A 27,760-nucleotide genomic window follows, 5' to 3' on the forward strand; every position below is an offset into this window, starting at 1 on the left:
TTCTTCTTCCCAACTGACCTCAGTTCGGTCAACCACCTGGGAGCCCCCACCGACCCCCCCAAGCCTGGGGGGAGCCTGTGAATACCAGGCACTGGGGCACCACCTGGGGTCCAGACCAATGGCAATGATCGTTTCCACTGACTGTGCTGCACCCACCAGCCGTGGCAGTCTGACTCCTGAGCTGTGGCTTAGGATTTACTTTGGTGGCCTAGTGTCCACCAGAGCTGCAGGGAGAAGCTGACCTTGTCTCCCAGTCCCGCTGTGGGTCACCACAGCTCCACGCTTAGCTTAGGGCACAGAGGTTGACTCTTGTGATTTTTTCTCTAAGAATCTGAGCTCTTAAGGGTGTCGACTAAGACACCTGACAGTCTCTGCATGCACCTTCTCCTTTCTCAGCACCCAACCACATCAGCACCCAACCACATCAGCCCTCAGCGCTTCCTAAAGCTACTCTCACCCACACCGCCAATGTCTTCTCCTTGGCAAATCCAGGGAACATTTTTAATCTTCCTATCACAGGGCCCCCCAGAGTTTTTCTTCCTCTTCTCCTCCTCCCCTCTCCTCCAAGATTTTTTTTAAAGATTTATTTATTTATACAAGAACCAGGGTATAGGCCAGAGATGCGGGGGGGTGGGGTGAGAGGATTCACCAGAGACAGAGTGGGGAACAGAACAGGCAGCCTGACTGAAACACACTGCTGAGGGGAGCAGCGGGCGAGGCAGGAGAGGTCTGCCGCGCCATGAGGGACCTTCCCTGGCTGGCCGGGATCAAACCGGTGCTGCAGAGACTGCAGACAGCTTCACAGCACGGCGCTCAACCGCCTGTGCCACCATCTCTCCTCCAAGATTTACTGAGATATAATCCACCTGCCAAAAGCTCTCCCCTGTAAATACAATACTCCAGAGTTGTGTAACCACCATAATCTAATTTTAGAGATTTTCAACTCCTGAAAGAAAAAACTACAGATCCACTAGCTGTCATTGCAGTGTTTCCCCAAAGGCCATTCCTCCCTCAGGCCCTGGCAACCACTAACCTACTTTCTATCTTTGTGTTTTTCTATTCTGGACATTGCAAAAGAAATCAAACAATACGTGGGCTTTTGTACTGTCCTCTCTTTTCACCTAGCTCCATGCTTTTGAGGCTCATTCACATTTTAGTATTCACTTCATTTCTTTTTTTTCTTGCCAAATAATATTCCACTGCATGAGTAGGCCATATTTTATTTATTTCTCGGTTAAAGAAAATGTGGGTTGTTTCCATTTGGAGCTGTTATGAATCATACTGCTGTGGAGATTTTCGTACAAAATTGTGTAATCATGTGTTTTTACTTTTCTTGGGTATATACCCAGGAGTGGAATCGCTGAGTCACATGTTAACTTTGTGTTTAAATTTTTGAGGTGCTGCCATGTTGTTTTCCAAAATGGCTGCACATTTTACATTCCCACCAGCAGTGTTGAGGGTTCCAGTTTCTTCACATCCTCACCAACACTGGTTGATTTCTGTCTTTTTCTAGTATAATGATCTCGTACTATGGCTTCGATTAGATTTTATCTCATGCCTAGTGACACCGAGCATATTTTTCATGTGCTTGTGGGCCACGCACACATCTTCTTTAAATGCTGTCTTTTTTGCGAACAATTGTATCATTTGCCTTTTTATTAACGAGGTGTAGGAGCCCAATATGGCTTCTAGATACAAGTTCCTTATCAGATATATGCCTTGCAAATATTTCCCCCCATTCTTTTCACTTTCTGGATGGTATCATTTTCCACTTTGATGAGACATAATCTATTTTTTTGTTTGTTTGTGACTTGTGCTTTGCTGTCAGAGCAAAGAAAACATCTTCTGACTACGGGCGAGGTTTTGGGAGCCAGAGCTAGAGTGGAAGAAGCTGGCCCAAGGCAGCCAAGGAAAACAGAGGGAGGGGACAGATGCCTGTCCCCCAAGTCTCCGACCCCCCAGTCTTCTACACCTTGGACCTAGCCAGCTGCCAAAAGCAGGGAGGCCTGGAAAGCGTCAGCAGACAGACCAGCAAAACACAGCACGGGTCTGTCCAGGGAAGCTTCCCAGGGAGGTAATTCAGGCACTGAGTCTCAAGCAGTGAGGAGAAATTTGCCAACTGAATAAAAGACATTCCTCGAAAAAGGGACCAGTAGAAACAGAGAGGGAATGCTGACACGCAGCCGCTCTAGTCACCCCTTCCTCGGGGGGAGCATGGAATCAGAAATATAGGCTCCCCTTCAAGAAGGTGCCTGGCTTTCCCCGAAATGTTTCATTATGAAAATTTCAGACTTCAAAAAATATTGAAAGAATTTTGTAACGAACACCCACGTACCATTCCCCCAGGTTCTACAATGAACACGTTACTACTTGTTTGCCCGCATAGCGCTCTATCCCTCTCTCAATCCATCTCATTTGTCAAATTAGCCTTTAATTTTGAATAAATAGTGCTCAATATCACTATTCATCAGGGAAATGCAAATCAAAACCACAGTAAGCTACCACCTCCTACCCGTTAGAATGGCTCTTATCAAGAAATAACAGGTGTTGGCAAGAAGGTGGAGGAAAAGACACCCTGTGCACTGTTGGGGGGGCATATGAACTACAACAGTGACTGTGGAAAAGTGTGGGGGAGCCTTGAAAAAACTACTCACAATTGTGATTTCCCTTGTGGGTATTATTTGAAAACATATCTGCACCACCACCCCCCCTTGTTCACCGCAGTATTATTTACAATAGCTAAGACATGAAAGCAAGGTGAGTGCCCATGGGTGGGTGAATGGATAAAGGAATTTGTATATAGATACATGTTTATAGATATAATTTGGTCATTAAAAAGGAGAAATCTTGCCGTGTGTGACAACATACACACCTTGAGAGATTACGCTAAATGAACTAGAGATAGACAAATGCCATCTGGTCTCTCTGTATGTAGAGTCCTAAAGAAAACCCCAAACAGATCCAGAGGTCAGGTTGGTGGTTACCAACCAGAGGCAGAGAGAGGGTGGTCTGGGGTATGGTGAAACGGGTGAAGGTGGTCAAAAGGTATAAAATTCCAGTTATGCAATAAAGCAGTCCTGAGGATGTAATACACAGCACGGAGACCACAGTAGATCAAACTAGATTGTGGATTTGAAAGTTGCTAAGAGAATAGATCTTAAACATTTTCATCACAAGAAAAAACATTTATAACTATGTGTGGTGATAGTTGTAGCCTAATCTGGTGGTGGTGATTTTGCAGTATATACCAGCACCCGAAACTAACATAATGCTGGAACATTCTACATCCACTTAAAAAAAAAAAAAAAAGCCAACAAATCTGAAAGTTGTGTTTCTAGTTCTTGCTACACTTTAAGGTTAAAAGTTCCAAAGCAGGCCACATTCTCCAGATGATTTTCTTCCTACCTTCTAAATAACTGTGAGCCAAAGCAGAAACCAGAACACACACAATGACCAGAGAACTCGTCTTAGGATGAAGTAAACCTTTGGACTTGTTGGGCTTCTTCCCAAAGTATATACATCATTGTTCTGGATAATGGTTCAAGTTATAAAACAATCCCTGCTGCGAGGCCGTGTGCGTCTGGCTAACCACAAAGACGGAACTCCACTGCCTGCAAAGCCCCTTCACGTGCTCCCTGCTCTGTGGACACATTTCTTCCTCTCCTGGCGGGAAGGTGGGGTAATAACAGGACCCACCTCACAGCGTTAAAGGGATTCATGGAAAATTTACCATCGTTTCATAAACTTGCCAGTTGACAACAAATTGAAAGTATACTCGTAGGCTTTCTCTCTTTGGATTGCTTATTTTCTAGATTCTGTGGACTGCAAGGAAAATGCCAGTGAGAGTGATATTTCCATACAGAGTTTACTGGGTGATCAAAGTAAAGGTTCCAACCGGGGAACAAACTGACGGATTTTACTCTCCAGTCACAAGCTTGAGTGAGATTGTTTGTTGAACTTAGAAGGAACTGACTGTTTCTTATGTCAAACAGCACCGTGATCAAACAATGCACTCACTTTGGACAAGGATTTCTTGCTTTCATTTGTAGGTTTTGAAGGGTCCAACTTGTCTGGTTCTTAAAAATTCAGGGTGTTGATGCTGTTGCCTATAAAACGAGATGGCGAGACCTGGGGGTAGTGGAACTTGATTTTAACTCTGCTCAGCTGACTCTTGCTTGATCTTCCTGTAACTGCATCTGGTCAGCACCCGCCTGGAGAATTTGATATCATTTCCTCGGATTTTCCTGCAAGATGCTTGACAGGACAGGGCCAGCCAGTTCTGACTCTATGTGAAGGTTTTGAACGTCCAGCCTGTTAGGCCAGGGAGGGGGGTTCCAGAATAAATCTCAATTCTCAATTCCTAAAAGTGTCATTCAAATTCCTGGTGTTTGAGATGAACCACTTAAAACTGTCTGGCCACCTGCCCATTAGTAGGGAGGTAAAGCTGCGGAGACAGACGGGGGTAGACCATTGTGGACTATCAATAGCAATAGAAGGAGCCTCTATCCTGGGGGTGGAGGGAAGCCACTTTTCTGTCCAGGGTATTTAAAGCTAGCTGCTGGAACCAACCCTCCCACACATGCACATATGCACACACGCACAACTCATGCCTGTAGCTTAACACACTAAACCCTCCTTCCGGGGCCTATTTGGGAATCCTGCTTTTTCTACCTCAGGGAGCCCCTCTAGACTGGGTGGAACTGGTCTCCCCACCTGCCGGCAGAGCCAGGATTCTCACTGGCACAGGATTCTCACTGGCCTGTAGCCTGCTCCAGAGTCCTCCAGAATCCCCCTAAAAGCCTGACTGTACCCTCAGCTCCAAGCAGTCTTTGTCAATCTATAAATCCCCACGAAGCATGGGGAAACCTGGTGACCACGACCAGATCTCTCCTGGAGCTTTGGGGGAAGCAGGCGTGGGCAGAGGGACTGAGGGGAAATTGTGGTCGGCCCAGGTGCCCAAACAGCTGCAGAGTCTGGGTGATCTAACTTAGCTGACCCTGGTCTTCATCACCTCTGCTCCCTCACCCACACTCACTGGTAGAGCTCAAGACCCTCTCCCTGCCATGTGCCTTCATTCACCCTTGTAGGGTAAGGAAAAATACAGGCTTTTCTGCCTTCCCGCCATCAGGATAGATGATGGATCCTTGCGGTCCTGAATGCATGCCTCATGGCGGGCACCTGGGGTAGGGTGTGGGCATAGGTAGATGGGATTTACCTGGGCTAAGACTGGGCTTTTTAAGGGCGGCGTCATGGGGATGCCAGTAGAAGCCAAAAGAGAAGCCGAGAGAGAAGCAAGAGAAGCAGTAGCAGTAGCTGAGAGAAGGCCGCAGAGCCCAGATAGAGTGAAGACCTGCTGGGGGCCGGGAGGCCTGCCAGCCTCCTGGCCCCCCAGCACCCCTGCCTGCCATATGCCTGGTGAACCCCAATAAAAGACCTGCAAAACCCCTGAGGGCTCCAGAACGCCTCCTTTACCGGGTCTGCATGGGATCCTAGAAAACCTGCACTGTGTCCAGTCCTGACCTTACAACCCTCTAGAGCAGAGGCTCCCCAACCTCTGGCAGCATGGGGAGCACGTGCCAGGTTTACTGCAACCCCAGGTTTGACTCAGGAGCTGAACCTGAACACTTGCTTTTCTGAGGGTTTCCCGCTTTTCTGCTGTGGCAGGTCCCAGGATCACGCTTTATCAACCCCCTCGAGAAGGGGACATCACTCCCCAGGAAAGGGCCAGGTCTATTTTTGCTCCACATGTATTCCGAGTGCCAGCCCCCGCCCCCTCGGCGCCTGGCACAGGAGGAACAAATAAATGAAGAAGGAATAGAAGCAAAAGAGTCGGAGGAATACAGAATAACGTCTGAGGAGGGAAACTGCCCTTCACCAGGCCCCATCCCGGGCGGGGCGCTGTTCTGTAGCCGGCTGGAGCTCAAACAGCCCCCACCCCGGGGCTGGGACGGCGAAACCCGAAACCCGGAGCTTCTGGGCGCTGGGACCCCGCGGTCCACCCGCCCCATCCACACTGCCCGGCCTTTGTGACGTCAGGGCCGCAGCCGCTTGGAGAATGGTTGCCCTGGCAACGTAAACCTAAGGCCCGAGCTTGGAGCTGGGAACTGCCCCGCGGAAGCTTCCGAGCAATCTCTGGCGCGTGGGGACGGTGGGTGCACTTGGGGTTCCTGGCCGGGGGCGCGCGGGTCGGGGTGCGCTCTGTGTCCGGAGCGAATCCCTCGGGCACCCCTCTCAAGACCTCTTTGCAAGACCCCCAGCCCTTCCTCCCTCGCTGCTATACTTGCTCTATAAGCACTTAGTCGTGTAGCTAAACCTCCACATCTGCCTGGTGGAATCTGCCTATATGACCCCTGGGCAAGTGCCGGCCCAGCTGGGGGTGTCAGGGGTCTTGGAGGGGCTCACCAGGGCCTTTCTGGTCTGCGATTCATCTCCCTGAGCACAGCAGCAGGAATGTGGCTGCAGGAACTAGAGCTTTAGCCTCAAGGAATCTGGGGCTGGAATCCCAGCTGCAGCCCCTCCTGGCTGGGGGGCTTTGCACACCTTGCTGCTTCCTCTCCAAAATGAAAACTCATGCGGTGGGTAGTAACCAAGGGGCAGGATGAGCACATCTGCTGAGCTCAGAAAAGACCCCTGTTCTGCAGGAGCTTAGACTCTAGGGGGAGATGGTCAATAAACTGATTTTTCTTAAGTGATCAATGAAATCTCCGGTAATTGCATTGAGGAGAATAAAGTGAGGTCCTATGGGAGTGGGGACAAAGAAACCACTTTGGGTGGGCTGGTAAGGGAAGGCTTCTCTGAAGGGTGAAGGGGGGTGGTCACAAATGCAAACGTCAGCAAGCAGACCAAGGTCAGCATGATCTTGCAAGGGACAGATTAGGCAGGGCAGCTAGAACCAAGTCAAGGAGGGGAAAGTGGGGGGAATGCGGGAAGGGAGAGGCAGGGAGCTGCAGGTGCCGGCCACATGGTTGGCAATGGCCACCATGTCCTCAACCACCCGGAGGCAGGCGAGGAGAGCAGTGGTGGGGGGACCATCCGGCTCAAGCCCTGTGTTGCTCCCCAGGTTGGAATCTCCTTTAGCCAAGGTCAAGCTTTGCAACAAGCCTTTGTTCTTCTGCCCAGATGTCCAGGCCACTGTTGCCTTTGGTCTTCAAGAACAGGAATTACAACAGTAAGTACTGGGCTGGGCTGTCTCAGAGTCAAAGACACCTTGGGGGCCAGCACAGGGAGAGCTCGACTTCCCCAGGGATTAAGGCGGTTCCAAATCAGGCCCGGAGGGCGATCACTCTGTGGGTTCCCAGGGCTGCTGTCACAGCGGCCACCCTGCACTGGGGCCTGAACTGCAGGCACCTGCCTCACAGCTCAAGAGCAAATCGTTGGCAGGGTTGGTTTCTTCTGAGGACTGTGAGAGAGCATCTGTTCCAGGACTTTCTCCTGGTTCTGGCGGTTTGCTGGCAGTCTTCAGCCTGTGTCTGTCTGTCTCCCTTTTTATAAGGACAGATGTCACATTGGACTTGGTCTCCCCCTACTCCAGTGTGACTCCACCTTCATGATAGCAGCAAGGACCCTGCCTCCAAACAGGGTCACGTTCTGGGGGCATTAGGATATCAAATATTCCAAAACATTAATGGGGGGGGGACACCATTTACCCCATGGCACTTAGGGAAGGCGCTTCTCTGGAGGTGGCCTTTCTCCACTTTGCTGTAGTCAGGGCTTCTGCCCTGGACTAGCAAGGAGGTCCCCAGGCCGCACACATGAATGGCGCACTCACAAGTGGAAGCTATGCTTTTTGTGTTTTGTGCAGAGGGGTGGCCCTGGAGTGTGGGTATAGGGCATTGATTCAGCTGGTGCAGGGCATCTGGTTTGCCCCCCGTGCCTGCTGCTGTGAGCTTGTCCCGCTGTGACTCGCGGGCTCGCCTGTCTCTTGCTCTGCTCCAGAGTAAATTGCAAAAATGAAGCCCAGAATAGGGTCCCTTCTCCAAAAAGAGAGCTTCAAAATGTTCACAAATAAATAAACTCTAAACACACACACAACAACAACAATGCAACATAACTGGGCCATCACAAGACAGCTGAAGGCTGTATAAACTCTATGGATTCACCAGAGGGTTTGGCTACTTAGGGATGCCCATGACCTTTGAGACTGAGTGGATCATCTCCTTGGAGGTGACAAGCAAACGGGGGGCCCCAGAACTGGGATGGGGGTGCTTGCATCTGGGAGGAAACCAGGCCAGACAGGTGCAGCCAAGTGCACAGACATAGGGCATTTGGGGTGAGCAGAGACACTGCTCCGGGCAGGCAGGAGAAGTCCTGGGTGGGGCCCACTGGCCAGACTGATTGCTGAGCCCAACATTCCAGATTCAGCTGCAGGAGCTGGGGAAACTAAGTTGGGGGCTAGGCAGATAGGCACCCGGGGGTGAAGAGGTGAGGACCTTGGAACGCTGTTTTGAGTCCGGGCCAGGTGCAAACAGGGCCTCTGCACCCCAGCGCTACCCACAGGGAGGGTGGCGGGGCACTGGAGTCACACCTACCTGGTGGAGTGGACCCCTCTCAGGCTCGGAGTCCTCTGCTGTGAATCGGGAGCGACCCGTCTTTCCTGTGAGCTGTGGGAGAAATGCCCGGGCTCAGCGGCTGCCTGGTGCACACAGGAGCCGGGTCGCTGGTGCTGCCGCCTGTGTCTCCACTGCTACTGCTCCTGCACCCGCCCCCTCCCAAGGCCTAGGTGGGCTCCTAGGGGGTGAGGCCTGACAGAGGGAGATGCCCAGAGAGCAGGACGAGAGGTGGGGGTCTTGGCTGGAATTGGACATCAGAGGAATGAGCCCTGGTTTGCTCTTCATTCATAAACACGTGATAAGAGCTACCTGTGCGCAGGTGTGAGAGTTCAGGACCCTCCCCCGGCCCGTGCTGTGGCAAGGGAGGCAGACACTGGAAAACAACTCATCTAAATTGACCACAGCCAAGAAGCAGTAGAAAGGGAAACAGCTGGAAGCTGTGAGCTGGTGATTAAGGGGCTATTTATTTATTTATTATATTGTAACGTATTATCTGGAAGCTAGAAGATTTTTAGGTCTCTTTTGTGTTCGTTACTAGTGATGTATCATTATTTTACATCCTTGTTTATTTTTTCACCATTCCGGATTTCTCCCCTCAGGTGTGGCTAGCCTAGTTTTCCCACCACCAAAGCAGCCATAGGCCTCCCTCCGCCGTAGCCCGTTGTGCTCTGCTCACTCCGTCTTCTCCTCTCTCTCTGCCCAGTGCACTCGGCGGCCAGGCGGGAGGCCAAGGCTGGGGCTGAGTGTTTCCGGCCACGGCCCTCACTTTCGTGTCTCTGCAGAAAACATCCGGGACCCCATAGACAACAGCTCGTCAGTCGCTGAAGAAAAACAAGAGAAACATGGGAAAAAAGACAAAGGTAATCCTGGAGCCGGGAGCTGACATCCAAGTTGGTGGAAGGCAAAGCCTCTCCAGCTGCAGACCCAGCGCCACTGCACAGGGCAGAGGGAAACGCTCTTTTCTCCATGAGTTGCTGGGAGACTGGTGCCTGAAAAAGCAGGAATGTAAACCAAGCAGGGTTCTTGGACTGGGGTTCATGGCAGCTAAGTTTCTGCCCTGCTGCTCCAGGCCCCAGGCCCTTTGCCTAACACACGCCCAAGCTCGGACTTCCCTCGGGGCTTCATAGAGATTCCTGCAAAGGCAAAGCCTGGTCTCTCAGGACACCCGCTGCCCCTACAGGAAGGCGCCTCAGCCTCACTTGTCAGCAGGCTCCTGCCGGCAGCTCCACCACTTACAATCACTTCCCTCCTCTCTGGAGTGGGGAGTCCTGGTTTTTTAAATGAGGGAAGACAGGGTCACAGGCACAGGAGGGAGTCTTCGTGAGATCTCGTCAGGTGCCAGAAACAGAAGCCCAACTTCTATAGGTTAGACCAGAAAGGTGAGCTTAGGGAGCTGGGAGGCCCAAGGGTGGACTTCAGGCATGGCTAGATCCAGGAGAACATTTGCTGCCCACCTGTGCTGTCCCGGAAGCTGTCCGAGCTGGCTGTCCAATGCGTCGTCTTCCTTCCCAGCGCCTGCGATTGTCCCCGACCCCTCAGCCAATCCTTTCCACATGTCCGGGGACTTGGATTTCTTCGTGATCAGAGAACAGGAGTGGAATAAAACTCACGCAGTGAGTATCCGGGACTGAGGCCTGCTCCCGTCCCCCGCGCCCCCACCCCCCCCAATAGCAGCCAGATTGCGCTTCTCCGAAGAGCACTTTCCTCGGGCCCCTTTCTCGCTCTAGAACAGTCAATAGTGCCGTTTCCTGCAAAGTAAACTTGAGCCTCTGCCTGACTCCCAGCTCGCTACCTTTTCCTCATAAAGTGGGGACTTTGTCCCCACTGTTTCCTGGACCTTTGTTAGGGTGGGCTTCTTGGAGTTTCAGCGGCCACAGCCTCAGCCACTACACCTTCACGCTATCCCCTCCTGAGACACCCCCGTCCCCCAAAGCCCACCTCAGGCCTCAGGGACCCTCTCACCTCCCCCCAGGCAGCCCCTACTTCTCCTGTGGTCCCCTCTCATTGGGATTCTTGGATGCCAGGTACACACAGATATGGCCACAGGTACACACAGGCATGGGCACAGGCATGTGTGCCCCAGGGCCCCTGGTGCTTGTCTGCACCCCAACATAGTCTGTCCTCTCTCCCCATCCTGAGGACTCATTACTTGGTATTGAGACAGCCCGCTCCCTGGCAGCACAGCACAGCAGAGCCGGCCTCACTGCAGCCTCCCTGGCACTTTCTGGGACACATTTTTGGGACACATGCCCAGACACAGGGCAAGGCCAGCATCCCGAGTCCCCTCCTGGGCTGACTGTCCACTGACTCAGGCCTCTGAAATTCCTTAGAGCAGCGGCTCCCAAGGTGACCCCAACAGCCACATTGTGGAAATGCACAACCCCCTGATTTTGACCTGCAAACTGGGGGCTGGGCCACCATGGGGGTCTCCCCATCCCTCCACGCACCACCCCCAGAAGAGGCTCTGGCTCACACAGAGCCACAGGAGGCCTGGAGTGGAGTCATGGCCGCTGTCTCATTGTCCTGGAGCCTTTCTCTCCACCAGTAGGGCTGGATTTCCTCCCCCAGCCTGGCCCTGCTCCAGGACCACCCCTGCCTCCCCGAGAGCCCCACGCCACAGCCCCCCTCGCCCTAGCACAGCCTCACCCTGACCCCAAGCAGCCACCACTGCTTACAAACTGGGACCTTCTGCCCCTGGGGTATTGGCAGGTGGCATCTTACAGACTTTGTCATATACATGAGCATGAGATAGAACCATCAGCCTGGGTCCTGCAACAGACACTCTGCCCTAAGTAGCCTTCTTTCCCAACCACCGCAGGGCCACCAACGCAGGGTCCACGTGGGGCCTGTTGGAATGGGCAGACTGGGGGCCAGGCCAGCAAGGGATGTGTGGACCCCCAGGGTCTGCACACAGGAGGGGTGGGGCACAGTTGCAACCAGAGACCCCACTAGGGCCTCCAAGAAGAGCCCCTCACCACCCCATCCTGCATCCTCCCAAGTGAAGGGTTGGGTCAGGATGGAACTCTGGGGCCCAAGGTAAGCAGGCAGAGAAAACTAGGTGGGGTGGGTGGGGGAGACCCCCAGTGACCAGCTTGCAGCCAGCACTGACCAGAGCGTGGCTCAGAAGATCTCGACCCTGAACTTAGCTGATCACCAGATATTCAGATAAGTGAATTTCAGAGCAAGGAAGAAAAGCATCTTTTAGTGAGTCTGTCCCTGCACTACCGATGTGGAATGCTCATCTGAGGGGGCCGCTGGCACCTCAGCTGGAGGCCTGCCTGTACCTCAGTTGGCCCCTCCTGCCCTCTGCCCTCATCCCCTGGGCAGTTGAGCTCAGGACCCCAGGGTGCTTCACAGGCACACAGCTCCCCAGCCTTCTCCATGTGATGCATGTGCACCCCCACCTCCCGGGCACTTCTCCCAAGTGCACTGCTCCCCAGAGTGTGCACATCCCACCCAGGATGTGCAGGAGGAGGTGATGGCACAGAGGAGGGGGGAGGGCTGCGGGGGTTAGGGGGTGGCTGGGAGGCTGGCCCCACCTGTCCCCACCTGACTCCACCCAGGAGCGGGAGCAGAAGAGGAAGTTGGGGGTACACCAGAAGATGACCTACTCCTCCAAAGTGTCGGCCAAGTTCACCGGCCTGCGGCGCGAGCTGCAGCTGCAGGACGAGATGGAGGAGCGAGAGGTGCGCGCCGAGGCGGAGCAGCTGAGCAGCTCCCGTGAAAGAACTGCCTGGACGCTCTCCATGACCAAAGGTGCCGCCTGCCCTCCGTGGGGGCGTCCGTGGGGGCAGTGGGCATCACAACCCAGACCCGCTGGCTCTTTGCCCTTTGTGTACGGGCAGTACTTTTACGTGCTTGCCCTACGGTGGGGAAGAGGGTCCTTCTGTGCCCAGCCCCTGCTGCACATGGGCACAAAGGTCCATTTCAGGTGGACAGAAAATCTAAAAGCTCTGAGGCGGCTATTGCACGCATTCTGGATGAGGGCCGCGCAGGGAAAGCAGGCTGGACGGTGTATAAAACACAGGCATTGGCCTCGGGGTAAACACCTGCACCAGGAGGAGGTTCAGTGGGTCCAGATCTCGGCTGCAACATTTAATGGCTTCGCCTTTCCAGGCGAGCTAGGGCACCCCTTACACTGCACTCCCGCCCCTGCCTGATAACCGCACGCACGCAGGGGTTGTGAGATTCAAAGTCCTCAGGCAGCACACAGAGAAGAACTAGTTTTTCACCCAGTAGGAAATCTGACATCCTGAATACACAATAATTTTCTACCACCCCCAGGGATGATAAGATTAAGCCAGAAAGAAGCCGCCGGGGGAGTACAGGTGTGCTGGATGTGAGCATAAAGATAAGGGAAGCCCCAGTCTCCCCTGCTGAGGCACGTGACTGTGTGACTTCTTGTTTTGGAGGAGGAAGCCCTGAGCTTTGCCCTTGGTGTGCAGAGTTGGGGTGGGGAGGGGTGGGGAGCAGCACAGCAAGTTTCAAGTTTCTGCCTTGACTCCCAAGACCTGGCGCTGCAGATGGTGTCTGATGGAGCGGCTGGGCCAGCGGGTGTGGGCACAAGACTCATCAGTGTCTCGGTGTTGGCTTCCAGTGAGCACCTGGGTGACCTTGGGGCAGGCCTTCTCCAAGGTGTCCAGGTCTGGCAGGGGCCAAGCTGGACTCTTGACCTGGTGACTAGAACTAAAACGGCTCCACAGTGGGTTCTTCTGAGAGGATTTGAGAGACAGGGCAGAGAGCCACATGGTTCTGTGGTGCTTCCCACAGCTCTGGGTTACTCCAGAGTTCAGGAACGGCTGGGCTTCTCCAGAAAGACAGGGGAAGAGGCCCCAAGGCCCTTGGCCCCACTTCGCTGCCCCCCCTGCTTGTACCCTGGAAGGGGATGCTGATGTCCACTTGAATTTCCTCCTGCCTGGCTGAGACTCTGACAGTGCAGACTTAGTTGCTGCCAAAATAGGACCCTGGGGGCTTAGAACACCCCAATTTGAGATCATACATTTTTTCTCACTGTCCCCATTCATGTCCTGGACAGTAGGCCTTCCATTATTCACGCCGCTGGTGGGGGGAGGGAGGGAGGAGCTTCCAGGACAAGGGTGTCTCATGCCTGATGGGAAAAGAGCTACTTGAGGCAGACATATGGAAGGATCACCCCCACCCAGTCTCCAGCCCTGGAGACTGGAACGTGTGCTGAGTCGTGTCTCCTGTGGCTGGAGACCGCTCTGTGCCCCCGGCTCGCAGCGGAGCTCTGCGCTGGAGTGCACATGCTTCCTTCTTCTGTGCCCCTCTTGGCCCCAGCCTGGGTCTCTCCCACTGCCCACCCCGTCCCCCAGATGTCTTCCTCCTCTGGTTGCAGAAAAGGGCATAGAAACCGAGAGCATGAACGACTACATCAAAGAGAAGCGGCAGGCCTTCCTCCTCCAGGTAGGCTCGGCTGCACGCTGTGGGGGGACCCCGGGTCCCCAATGAATGGGCTACCTGACCCCCACTCTGGTGGCCCTCAGTATGCCGTGGATATGAAGCAGTCCGAGATCCAGCGGCTGGAGGTGCTGGCATCCAAGGAAGAGGCGCAGCTGCAGCGGGCCGAGAAGGCCCTAGAGAAGGATGCGGCCCTCTTCGATGAGTTCCTCAGAGAAAATGACCGCAGCTCCGTGCAGGCGATGAGAGTGTGAGTGCAGCCCGGGGCCCGCTGAGCCTCCCACAATGTGGGGGGCCTGTGCACACCACCCGGCCCCACCTGGCCCTTGGTCCCTGACTCCTGATCCCGCCCGGCCCCTGATCCCAACCTGGCCCCCGACCCCCCACACGTCCCACTTCTGGCCAGTCTGAGAGCAGTGTGGATGCTCCTCTTCAATAAGGGGCTCCCTGCCCCCATCGCACCCCCAGGGCTGAGAAGGAGACCAAAGCCAAGATGGAGAAAATCTCTGAGATCCGAGATCTCACCACCCAGATCATGAATATCAAAAGGTGAGGTCAGAGGGTCCCTAGGTTTCCCTCCATTACTTCTCCCGTAGCTAAGGGGAGCCCCAAATCACGAAAATCTCATCACTTTACCTCCAAAAATCAAACATCTCAGGGATTCAAAGCCTTTTGGGATGCTGCTGCCCATTTCGCAGATGAAGTGACTGAGGCCAAGAGAGAGCTGTGGCTTTACAAGACCACACCACCAGGACCCCGGCCTCAACCTTTTGGGGGGGTGGGACACAGAGTCCATGGGCCGACCGCAACTTGAAATTCATAGAAGGGAGGGAGGCTTACCCCTGGTGGACCCCGCAGGGCAGGCACCCCGTCTCTGGCAGCTCAGTGCTCCTGGGCCTATCCTGGCTTGACCAGGAGGCACTGGCGATCCTGGCTGGCTGGAGAGCCTCCCAGCAGGCAGAGCCCAACCTCCCCCTCCCCCTCCCCCGGCCTAGCGAAATCTCCAAATTTGAAGACAATCTGCAGCATTACAAGATCTACAAGGATTTCCTATACAAGCTGTCACCCAAGGAGTGGCTGGAAGAACATGAGAAGAAGCGTCTGGCTCTGAAAAAGGCCAAGGAGACCTCTGGGGACAGCCAAGAGAGCTCTGTGCCCTCTGCACCAGGGGACAAAGGTAGCAGGAAGGAGCAGGCAGGTGCACCTGGGTGCACCTAGACCCTGCACCAGCTGGCAGGGGGCATCCAGCCCATGGGCTGCACTCCTCCTGGAGCTTTCAGAGCCCCAGCCAGGGGCAGCGGCTGCCCCGTAGCCCCCCACGGCTCAGTCCAGGCATGTTCTCCGCAAGCAGAGCCAAGTCTCAACTCAAACCCAAGGGGCTTCCCTCCCAGTCACCTGTGTCTTCCTGCAGCTGCAGCTGAGGGGAGGGTCCAAAGGCACCCCGTGTCCCCTGGCAGTATCATGGAGGTCTGGCTCCAGCCAAGGCTATCTGAGACCCCTCCCTTGCTTCCTGTAGGAACAAACACGAAGAGCAAGATCACCCGAGGTACAACGCTGCCCCAGGCTGGGGGGGCCTCCTCCCCTGGACCGGGACACGTGGCTACCCTTCCTCTGCTTCCTCCAGAGTGGCCAAACCCAAAGAAGTTCCTAAAATATCAGGGGGTACGGATGGGGCAGGTCGTGGTCAGCATCAGCAGCGGCCAGCAAGGCAGCCAGGGCAGCCAGAGCAGCCAGAGCAGCCGGAGCAGGCAGGGCAGCCGGGGCAGCATGCCCAGCAGGCTGGACCTCGACAGGTGAGTGACTCCAGATAAGAGGCACCAGCCTGGATGGACCAGGTCCCTTGGGGGAATGGGGAGATGGTGCTGTTCCCCACCTGGAGGGTATCGCTGACTTACGTTTTCTATCTGATTCAGTAAACTGAAGCGTGGGGTGGCCCACTTGGTGCCAGTGGACAGTTAAGTGTCGATCAGTTAGGTGAGGGTGTCAGACGGCACCCTGAGCAGCAGGCCCTGGGTCCACTCAGCCCCCCATGGCCAGGGATGCTGCCTGGGGGGACCAGAGCTCCAGGGACTTTCAAAAGAAGCCAGAAGTCTGGATCTTTATATAAATCGTCCAGATATAAATGAGTTATGTTCAGATCTGAAAAAAACACAATGAGAGACAAAACGCAAAGATCCACGGGCCACTACAAACCCAGCCCCTCCACCTACCCACCTGCTGTTGGCTCCCTCCTGGGTACTTCTCCCTCCCTGAAATTTTTTTAATTTAGATTTTTGATAGGAAAATCATGCATAAAAATCACTACTCTGTAGATATGTCACCCCCTAATTCCTGCGCACCCCTCCCAGCCCCCACCCAGCCAGGCTGCTGGCCCAGAGGCCCTGGCGTCACTGCCTCCTTATTCTCTCCTGGGCCTGCCAGCCAGTGATGCAAACAGTAGCCCAGGAGAGTGGGGGTGTGGCTCGGGGTGGTCTGGCCCCCTCCTTCCCTCTAGGCTCCCTCTGGGAGGGGCAGCTCCTCTGGAGTCAGCAAGGCCTCAGGAATCAAAACATTAAGAAGGGGTTAGCACAGGGAGGGTGGTACCTCATTCTGGTATTACTGACATTTTCGTGACAAATATAGTGGCCACCTGGATCGCCTCCTTCGAAGACCCTGATTTTTGTACCATTGTGTAGGATCCTTGGCCTTTTTCTTCCGGTGTCCATGTGCTCTTCCTACGTTCTGGATGTCAGTCCTCTTGGTAGTGAGTGTAGAAGGCCCTTTGCCCGGTCTGGGTCTTGCCTCCTTACTCTTTCAATGTTCTCTTCTGGGTTAAATTTATCAGTCTTTACGGGTGTTTCATTCTGTGTCCTGCTAAAGAAATCTCTGCAGCCTAGAAGTCCACTAAAATATTTTCTTATGATTTCTTCTGGAAGTTTATGGTTTATTCCCTTGGAGAAGGGTGGTGGTGTGGGAGGGGGAATTGTGATCTGGGGGCTCAGGGGCCCCTTCACTCTTCTTCATGGGGTCTATAGTTTCTCATCCCTTATGTGCTCCATCCTCTCCCCTTCTGTTTCCACCATGCTCTGTGACCCCATCTGGGGATTCTGCCCCCAACCTGTTCCTGAGCTCCACACCCTTAGATTTTCTTCATATTTATCCTCCCATATCCCAAACTGATGCTCCAGGGCTGGAAGGACCCCCAAGCACCCCCAGTTTCCAAGCTCATTTCACCTTTATGCATGATACCCAGGGACTAGGCACCTGCCAGGGCCATGAGCCCACACCCCCTGCTGCTGGGCTCTTGTCTCCAGCTCAGTGCTGCACAGGCTAGAGGAGGTTAGGTGAGCTTGCTCCCTCAGCCCCGGAGCACGCCCGCAGGCCCCTGCGTTGGGACAGTCACTCAGAGCAGACCCAGACCCAGCCTGAGCCAGGCCCCTCCATTACTAGCCGTGTTGGCACAGTCGTGGGGTGCATAAGGAACTGAGAGGGCAAGTGGCGGCCGAGTCAGCCCAGGCTCCGGAAGGCATCCGGAGGACAGACTCCCAGAAGGGCAGCGTATGGGGCAGCCACGCTCTGCCGAGGACCCTGGCCACTGACTCTGAGCTCATTTGTCAGATGGGCGCCTGCATGGATGACGGTGTGAAGCGAAGCCCTGGTGGGTGATTTAGTTGTCGCTATGGCCCCTCCTCTGGGAAGACCTCCAGGGCCCCCTCAGAGCTCTGCACGCACGCCTCTCCACTTCCAGCGGTCAGGGCCTGGAGTCTCTCGCCCGGGCCTAGGGTCCTCTGGCCGTGAGCCTGACCTGCCGCGCCTCGGCCCGCAGAATCTGCACGCCCAGCTCAGGAATCCAGGCTGAGGAGGACAGGAGGGGCCGTGAAGGCAGGTTTAGCAGTGAGATCACGGGCCTTCTGGAGCCCTGTGCCGAGTCCTCAAGGGCCACACGGCCTTTCCTGCACCGATGGCCACTCAAGTCCCTGGCCCTGTGGGTGCTCAGGGTTGAGTGCGGCCCTGTCACCCACCAGCTACGAGTGGGGCCCTCCAGTACAAAGGCCAAGGCCAGATCTAGACAGGTCAGGTAGGCAGAACAGTCTCCAAGGGTGGGTCTTAGAGAAAGAAGGAGGCACAGCCCTGTGGTAGGGGCTTCAAGTGCCAAGGCCCTGAGGTAGGCACCTAGAGAGCGAGCATGGGTGGGGAGGGGGACATGGCAGCCGAGAGGGCAGCAGGAGAGAAGGCAAGTTTCATTCCAACTTGACTGAGATGAGCCAACTGAATTTTGAAACTATGCCCTGGCCCGGCTTCGGGACCCAAGGCTGGTGCCTCCGCCTGGGCCCGGGGTGTCTGAACCACCGGGAGGGGCAAGACCGTGCTCCCCGCCCTGCGCCTGCAAGTCTGCTGGCAGCCCCCAACCTCGTGTCTCTCAGCAGGTCCAACTCTGCCCCGTCGGTGCAGGACGACCAGGACAGCGAGGAGGAGGTCAGTGGGCCACGTGGGGTGGGGCTGCAGGGCGGGCGCGGCGGTCACACACCGAGCTCTGCTTGCAGGAGCTGGCGCTGTACTTCACGGAGCCCCAGCAGCTCCTGGACATCTTCCTGAAGCTGGAGGAGCAGAACCTCTCGCTGATCCAGAACACCCAGGAGATGGAAGAGACGCTGGAAGAGCTGAACTTCACCCTGAGAAACACCCAGAATCGCATGTGGGTATTGGACAGCCCCCCCTGCTCCAGGCCAGTGGGAGATGGGCCCCATCCCTGGCTGTCACCCTGGGGCCCCCACGGTGCTGGGAGCGGTGCCTTCCCCACCACACACATACACCATGGCCCTGGCTTTGCCCTGGCTTCTCTGGAAAACTCCATCTGAAGTCGTATAGGCCTGGCTCTGGAGAGACAGCTTGACCAGGGGATTTGGGAGCAGGGATAGGGTAGGTGGGTGGAGCCACTGGGCTGGTCCATCTCCACCTAGAGCAGCCTGCACTGAGGACATTGCCAAGGACCTTGTACCCTGAGGTGTTCTGTTGACACCAGCCCCAGGAGAGTTGGGCTGGGCAGGGGCACAAAGTGAGGCCTGTTGGGAGGAAGGAACCAACTGTTCACTCCCCACAGACCGAGCACCTGTTTGGGGTCAGCCTTGGGTCTAGGCCCTCAAGGATAAGGCAAGGCCCTGCCTCATGGATCTACCATTCTACAGGGCCACAGATTTGACTTATAGTTGCTCATATGCGCCAGGAAGAAAATGATGAGAGCAGTAAGAGAAGGGCGCTGAAGTGGAGGGAGGCGGCACACTGGAGAGGGCAGGGGAGCTTCTAGAAGGTGTCACTTGAGCTGGACATTTCCCGAGGGCAGAGAAAAGCCAGCCACATTGGGGAGAGGTAGAGGGAAAGCAGGTGCAATATCCTGAGGTGGGGAGACGGCCCAAGGCTTCCTGCCCCATGGGGGAGTCTATTTCTGAGTACCCCCCAGATCTCACTGGCCCATTACCTGCCACCGGGGTCTCCTGTGAGGAGTCTCCAGAGAGATGTGAAGTCACCAGCTCCTAGGAAAGGTTATTTCCAAGAAAGCTGGGAGGTTGCAAGGACACACAGATGAGCTGGGGAGAGGCGGGCGGCCTCCCAGATTCCGAGACCCAGTGAGGTGAGCACACGCACACGCACACCTCCAGCAGCAGCTGGCGGGCTGCGCACTGCAGTCCTCACTCAGGTAGCTGGGCTGCGTCCACAGCTGAGCCACCTCTGAGAGCGCCACCACGTCACTCCCCTGGGAGTCACAGCCCACTTGTCTTTAATGTCCATGAAGGCTAGCACTCTCACGCCAAAAGTTTTTTTTCCTCCAAGTGAGAGGGCTTGAGTTCACTGTCTCGCCCGCTGCTCCCCTCAGCAGTGTATTTCAGTAGATCCGCCTGTTCTGCTCCCCACTCTGTCTCTGGTGAGTCCTCTCACCCCCTGCATCTCTGGCTTACACCCCAGCTCTTGTATGCATAAATAAATAAATCTTAAAAAATATATATAGATACAGTAAAGAAATAATCCAAATAGGCCCAGTTATTAAGAGAATTTGAATTAATAATCTTCCCAAACAGAAGCCACCAGACCCAGATGGGTTTACCAGTGAGTTCCATCAAATATTTAAGAAATTGTACCAATTCCTACCGTCTCTTCCTGACAACATCAAACTGAAACGCTTCTGCACAGAGAAAAGAAGGAAGGGCTGTTTGCTGGATGAGAGAAGGTAGTTCCAAGCCAGACACACATCAGACAAGGGGTTAGGGTCCAAAAGGTACAGATAATTAATACAACTCGAGGACAACAAAAAATAAACCCACCTGGTTAAAAACTGGGCAGGGGATCTGAACAGGCATTTCTCCAAAGACCCAGGCAGACACCCCCAGGCATGCAGACACCCCCAGGACGTGACCTGCTCACCCCTTCCTCCCAGTGCGAGACAATACACCATTGTCTGCGTGAACCCCACCTTACCTCTTCCCTCAGACACCTTGGTTGCTCCAGAGTTCTGGCAGACAGGCAGGAGGCCGCTATAAATATCCCCGCGCAGGCTTCATTATTTACCCAACTCCTCGGGGTAAATACCAAGGAGCAGGTTGCTGGACTGTGTGGTAACAGCATGTATGTTTAATTTCAGAAGTTGCCCAACTTTCTTCCAAAGTGACTGAACCACTTTACGGTCCCAGTGACGATATATGAACATTCTTGTTGCTCTGCTTCCTCGCCGGCAGAGGAGCTGGCGGGTGGTTAGGACAAGGCCATTCTAACGGGTGTGGCCGCGGGGGCCACTGTTGAACATGAGTTTCCCTGACACGGTGTGGAACAATCCACACGCTTCTCTGCCATCCGTGTACCTTCTTTGGTGATGTCAGGTCTTATGCCCATGTTTAAAATCGGGTTGTTCATTTTCTTGTTAAATTCTGAGAGTGCTTTGTATATTGTGGGCAAAAATCTTTTCTCAGATATGTATTTTGCAAATATTTTCTCCCCGCCTGTGGCTTCTCATTCTGTTGACACCGCCTTTCCTACAGCAGGTGCTTTTATTTGTTTTTAAAGATTTTATTTATTTATGCATACAAGAGCTGGGGTACAGGCCAGAGATGCAGGGGGTGAGAGGATTCACCAGAGACAGAGCGGGGAACAGAACAGGCAGATTGACCTAAGTACACTGCTGAGGGGAGCAGCGGGTAAGGCAGGAGAGGTCTGCTGCACTGTGTGGGTTGCTCCCTGCCGGCCAGGGATCGAACTCATGCTGCCGAGGCTATGGATTGCTTCATAGTGCGGTGCTTTAACCCCTTGTGCCACCAGAGAGGCCCCAGCAGGCACTTTTAATTTTAACCAAGTCTAGCTCATCAGTTCTTTCATGGTCATCAGTTTGGTTATTATAGCTAAAAAGTCATTAGCAAGTCCACAACCAACTAGATCTTCTCCTATGTTGCTTTCTGGTTGTTTTATGGTCTTGCACTTTACATTTTGGCCTCTGAGCCACTTGAGCTAGTTCTTATGAAGGGTGTGAAGTCTGTGTCTAGGTTCATTCTCCTTTCTTCCGCCAAACCATCCGCACTTATGCCTCATTTCTTGGCACGCGGACGACCAGTTGTTTCAGCACCATTTGTGAAGTCTTGTCTTTGCTCGGTTGCGTTGCGCTTGCTCCTTTGTTAGATACCAGCTGGCCTGTCTTCACGTGAGTCTACTTCTGGGCTCTCCTTCCCGTGCCATGGATCTACTTGCCTGTTCTTTCATAGGTATTTCGCGCCTCAATTACTGCAGCTTTATGATAGTGCGTGCAGTCACTTTCCAACTTTCCCCACATACACTGTTGTTTCTGAATGTCCTAGCTTCTAGTATCTGGCTCTCAAAAGGGGGAAAGGCAAAGAAATGAGGGGACTGGGAAGGCACAGGCCCTTTCAACCTTCTGCAAGTCACTGCAGTGGGAGAGGGAAGGGCAGCGACGCCCGCCCACCTCCTTGCCTGCACCTGACCAGGAGGAGCACTCAATATTTGGAGGAAGAAGTCGACAGGTTCTACCAACAAATGGTGGGAGAAGTCATGAAATCATCGTGGGAGGCAGCGAGGAGGGTTACCTCTGGGCCCCTGGGCACCGGTGGCGAGTGGCCAGACGTCCACCCACTTGCTCTGGCCAGGACTTGTAAACAGTAGCCATTCTGTTCGAAGCCAAGATTCCCATTTGGGAAACCATTGTGAAAGATTAGTCATCTTTTTTATGGTGGAGTCGGTAGATGTTTTTATAGCTGGGGGAGGGGATTGCACTCAGGACCTCTTGGGCAGGCAGGTCCTCTTCCCTTTCCCCATCATAAGCTTCTGGCTGTGCAGGAGGGGGCTGGCCCTGCAGAAGGCAGTCATTTGCAGGCTGGGGGTCATACTTGTTCTTGTGCATCATGTGCCAGATGCTGCTGAGGGTGGCTCTGGTGTTCGGTTGATGGTGGGCTGCCTGTAGGAGGTGGCAGGCTTTTGCAGGCTGGATCTCCTCTCATGACCACTACCACACCTTTGCTGTGGCTGCTGCCCCACAACCTCAATTGCAGGCATTGAGGTTACTGGGTTCAATGCTCTCTTCCTCCTTCCTCTTCACGAGGCTAGAGCAGTTCCAAATAACCATCCATTGCAGATGCATGGACCTGGTAGAGGGTCCTCTTGCTGCAGCGGCCAGAGATGGAGAGGGTTGCAATTTTTTAATCATTTCTTTAAAAATTTGATTGTTGTGATTTTCTTACATATATACCCAAGATAACTGAAAACATGTCCTCACCAAAACCTGTGAATGGTCACAGTAGCATTATTTCCAAGAGCCAAAAGGGAGAAGCACCCAATCACCCATCAATGGCTCAATGGACAGACTAAGTGTGCTCTAGCCATAGAATGGAATATTATTCGGTCATAGAAAGGAATAAAGTTCTGACGTGCCACAGCAAGCATGACCCGAGAGCCAGACATACACTATGTGCTCACGCATTTGTGATACGTCCTGGAGTGAGACATAAAGTAGAGGTGGGGGAGAATGAGGACTGCCGCTATAAGGGGCAAGGATTTCACTGGGGAGTGAAAATTTTCTCAGATTTCAGTGTGGCTGTGCAATTTCTTGAATATACTAAAAACCTCCGAGTTGTACATTGTAAAGGAATTTTGTGGTGCGTGAATTATATCTCGACCAAATTGTTATTTTTCCTTTCAGTTGATGGTTAAAGGTCTTTCATTTTACCCCGGGATCTCATCAGCATCTCTGGCCCCGGGGCACGCAGTTACTTTGCCCTCTTGGCCCCACTGGCCTCAGGGCAGTGGCAGGAGGGCGGGCTCGGAGAGGTGAGGGGCCTGCGGTCTCCCACACAGGGACAGGGAGGTCCAGCAGCTGAAGCAGTGGATCAACACGCTGATGATATCCATTGCCAAGGAGGAGGAGACAGCTGCCGACCTGGAGCTCAAATCCCGAGTCTTTCACTTTGGCGAGTACAAGGGTGGTCAGGAGGTAGGCCCCCCAGGGTGGCAGGCACAGAGCGAGTGTGGGTGGCCAGGGCCCCGGGGAGGCAATGGGGGCCATTCATGGGTACCTGCTGCGAGGAGGCCCAGAGCCTGCAGCTTGGACAGCAGGAGTGGGAGCAAGGCCCGAGGCCCTGGGGCAGCTGGTGGCCCCTCACCACCTTCCAGGCTCTGTGGGCCTGGGCACCCCCTGGAGGCCCTGGTTCCCCACCAAGGCCAGCCTGTGTATGTATGTCCATGCACCTTCTTGCATTAACCACAGTGTCCAGGAGGTGACCCTCTTGGGAGAAAGGCACATCCCCACGCCAGGTGGGAGGCCAAGAGAATTCTGAGAGGGACAGGTCAGGGATGTTCTGGGAGCAGGAATAGGGGCTGACAGCACCCCTTGGGGCATGTGTGTGGACCTGCCTTTCTACTTCATTGAAATACCTGTTAAGGGCCTACCTACTGTGTGGCAGGCAGCAGGCTGGGTAGGCAGCGTGTCCCAGCCTGTGCTGGACTCCACTGGATACTAGCTGCACCCTCTGCTTGGCCTACAGCCTTTAACCTGCTGTTGCTTTTAATACTCATGCCCACTGTGTGCAGCAGATTGTGTTGAATGTTTCTGAATGTCAGAATAGGGCCAGAGAGGGGGTTCATCTGCTCAGGGCCACACAGAAAGCTGGTGCCTGTGGGGAGCCACGGCCAGTACAGAGGTGGGGGGAGGGCGTCCTGCAGGAGGGGACTGGGCCTCGTTAGTGGCACACCAAGATGCAGGCATGAGCCTCGCCGGGGCCTGGAACCAGGGACCTGGTCGACCACAGGAAGGCAAAGGCATCCAGTAGCTCTGGCCAAGCCAAGTCCAGGTGTGCACGTTGCTTGCCCTGCAAGTGCGCCTTGTGCCAGCAAAGCCCCTGGGTCGCAGGCCAGGCCCAGGCCGTGACCCCGCTGGAGGCCTGCCCACCTCACAGGACAAGCTGCTGGAGAGCCTGAACCAGAAGGTGCTGTCAGTGTACCGGCAGTGCATAGGCGCCCAGCAGGACTCCAACCTGGGCACGGTGCAGATGCTGACCATCATCGAGCACCAGCTGCATGAGCTGCTCGAGAACCTGGAGCGCATGCCCCAGCACAAGGTGGAGGAGGTCGAGAGGGCCAAGGAGAAGGAACGGCGCAAAAAGTGAGCCGCCCCGCAGCGGAGGGCCCTGTGGCTGAGGCTCCCCCACAACCCTGCTCTCTGAGGTCAGATACAGCCAGACCCTCAAAGAGCTCCCTGCTGTGAGACAGGAGCCAGGGGCTGGGGGACCCCAGGGGGGTCACCAAATTCAGCCAGAACAAGGGAAGCCCCTCTTTTGGAGCGGGAGATGATGTGGACTCGGGGCTGGTGTGGCCAGTGAGGGTGTGGCCAGCACAGCCCTGGGCCCTAGGACAAGGGACAGCAATAGCCATTTGGGGAGCGGGGTTGGAGGAAGAGTGGCTGGCACCGCCAGAGCCCAAGAGGGGAAGGCCGGAGCCTCGGGAAGCCCAGAACGTAGTGGCGGGGGTAGGCGTCCGGCAGTGCCAGAATGCTAGACGAGGGCTGCGCCCTCTGAGGGGAGCCCTGGGGAGTCCCCAGGCGAGCGGGCACAAGTGAGTTCTTGGCTTGAGGGCTGCCGGGTTCACGGCCAGGCATCTGCAAAGATCCTCCCGCAAGCACAGGCGCTCCGGTGTTCCCAGCACGCTGCTCCGGGCCGGCACTGGCAAAGGCTTGACCCTAAGCACAGACCGGAAGGAGACGTGACTATGGGCTGTGCTGGGGCCTGGGCTGCCAGAGTGGTGGAGGAAGCCATGGGTCGTGGCTCAGGGATCTAGAACCTGGGCCCCTGGGGCTACAAGGACATGATCCATAGGTGGTCTCCCCTGGAGCCGGAGCTGCGACCCCAAGGAAGCAGGGCAGCAGCAAGGCCCTGGCATGGCAGGGAAGGGTGGGAGAGGAGTGGGGAGTTTTCTCACAAGAAGGGGGGCCAGGGCCCAGCTGAGCACAGTGGAGATGTGGTGGCTCCCCAGGTCCCTCCAGTCTTTAATCTGTCACCCAGAATCCGGGAAGAGAAGATGAAGCTGCAGAAGGTGCTGCAGGAGGAGCGTCTGCAGCGGGCCCGGGCCCGCGTCCAGGCCGAGATCAAGAAGAAGGTAGGCTGGACAGCCCGAGGAACTGCGGCTGGGGCAAGGCCCAGAGACCAGCAGGCACGGGGCGCTGACAGGCTGATGCCTGCAGCCAAGCCTGGTTCACCCCTCTGCAGACCTACTGTTGAGGTTCTGGGGGCCCGGCTATCACAGCAAAGTCAGGGAAAAGCAGGGTCTCCCTTTCCTGGGGCCGTCACCCCTTGAGACTAAACTCCTCACCTGGACCTGTGTCCTCTAGAAGTCTCCCTGGGGCCGCCAGGTCTCCTGCACACATGCTGGGGCAGTCGCTGGTCTGGCTGTGCCCTCCCCATCCGGCTCAGGTGCAGGCTCTCAGAGCCGGGACCAACAGCTCAGCCTTTTGCCCCACCCCCCACCCCATCTACAGTCAGTCAGACCTCAGGCCAAGCTTGTCACCTATCACTAGGGATCCCCCTGACTGCTGGTCCCCAGGGCCCTACACAATGGAGAATGAGCTGGGGTGGCCACTTGCCTACGGGCTCTGGCAACAGGACGCGTGTTCCCCAGTGGGCCGGGCCTGATCATCACGCCCAAGGGACAAATGAGGCCAGCGGGCTTCCCCGTGAGCAGACGAGCACTCCTATGATGCCACGGAGGGGTGGTAAACTGGTAGGGAGTCTCCTCTGATCGGGTGCCTCCCCCTCTGCCCACGTACACCCTGGGGCTGGCACCCTAGGTAAATGCTGGACACGCTCCTGAGTGGTTTCTGACAACTCCAGCCCTCAGTCGGCTGGCTGACCTGGAGTGACCAGGGAGGCCGGGCTCGCCATGCTACTAGTGGCACACCAGGGCAGGGGTGTCTGGCGTTCAGGCATCTGGGCAGCACCTCTGGTGTGACGAGGCCACAGGGCAAGGCTTACTGAGTCCACTTCCTCTGCAGAGAGGCAGAAAGCTGGTGTGTCGCTCTCGGCCTCCAGTCATGAAAATCAAGGAGAAGGCTGAGCCCGCAACGATGGACAAGGAAGAGGAGGAGCTGCTGTTTTTCTTCACTTAGTCCTGGCGGCGCTGGCCTGGCTAACAGCACAGGGGACGGAGGCAGGGAGCGGGGACGGGGCTGGGTCAGGGGAACCCAGTGCGGCCTGTCGCTGCGCCCCCATGGGCTCCTGCTGCGGGTCCCCTTACCTGTGTGAAATAAACTCCATGTCCATCGGGTATCTTGCAGGCCTGTTGGAGGAGGCAGACGCTGTTCCCAGCAAATGCTGAGGGACAGAGCTCCTCTAGGCTCTCATCTAGCAAAAGCCAATTCCATACTGGGGTGTGGGGTCGGCCCCAATGCAAAGATAAGAAAAGCAGGCAGCAAGCCGGGGAGATGAGTTACTACCACTGAGTGAAGGGAAAAATGATTTCAACGCTATACATGCAATTCCCTGAATTAAGCCAAGTGAAACCTTCAGTGCGTGACTATACAAAACTTTTATTCATTTGCACTAGGAGTTGGGCCCACTGCCAAGCAGCAACCTCAGTGCCCAGAAAGCTGACAGCCAGTACCAGTCACTTTGAGGTGGACACTCACTGGTACAGAAAAGTCCAGCAAGACACCTCCAGGAGGGCACGCCAAGAGGCCAGAACCTCCGCCCTCCAGGAGGACAGCGCGGGGTGGCCACCAGCTACCCGGTCCCAAGGCCACACTGGCAGACAGGCCTGGGTCCCGTAGAGAGAGGAGGGCCCCGGGTGACCCGGCTGAGGTGCCAGGTGGACAAATTCAACCACTGAACTTTAGTCTGAAGCAGCACGGAGTTCTGGGGAAAGAACCATTTAGAAATGGGCCTGAGTTCCTTTGCGTGGAGAAGCAGCCTGGGCAGACAGGGCCTTTGGGCAGGACAGAGAGGAATCACTCTGAATGCTGGAGCCACTCCCAAATGTCCAAAAACTCAAAACGCAGAAACAGGACAGGGAGAGACTGGATGACTTCAAGTCTGAGAACCGAAATAGTGTTTGCATAAACATACTTCAAAAGGCACAAGGCGGAAAAACAAAACAAAACAAAAAAAAAACAAACAAAAAAAAAGCACTTCTGAGTGATCTGTGTGCAATCTACTAATGAACAAATAAATATGTGCAAGGTTATTAACGCATCTCCTCTTGCAAGACAGACCTCACTCCACAAAGATACACACCGACACAGGCTATGCACATCTTCAACTCAACAGAAACATTCAATGCCA

At 55.0% G+C, this 27,760-nt stretch overlaps 1 protein-coding gene across 1 annotated transcript; it reads left to right on the forward strand.

Moving 5' to 3' along the window:
* Window positions 1–6,961: 6,961 nt before the first annotated feature.
* On the forward strand, window positions 6,962–26,589 carry CFAP100 (cilia and flagella associated protein 100; the record flags this gene model as incomplete). The annotated part of the gene is made up of 16 exons (XM_084247820.1): window positions 6,962–7,082; window positions 9,332–9,409; window positions 10,062–10,162; window positions 12,113–12,305; window positions 13,906–13,973; window positions 14,054–14,217; window positions 14,436–14,516; window positions 14,963–15,144; window positions 15,592–15,760; window positions 17,773–18,024; window positions 18,374–18,422; window positions 18,491–18,642; window positions 23,292–23,427; window positions 24,389–24,594; window positions 25,490–25,583; window positions 26,476–26,589. 16 exons carry the CDS (start codon window positions 6,962–6,964, stop codon window positions 26,587–26,589), a joined length of 2,160 nt encoding a protein of 719 aa, XP_084103946.1.
* Between the last annotated feature and the right edge of the window lie 1,171 nt (window positions 26,590–27,760).

The sequence above is a fragment of the Talpa europaea genome (genome assembly GCF_964194135.1).
Source record: "Talpa europaea genome assembly, chromosome: 11".
In the NCBI taxonomy this organism is placed as follows: domain Eukaryota; kingdom Metazoa; phylum Chordata; class Mammalia; order Eulipotyphla; family Talpidae; genus Talpa; species Talpa europaea.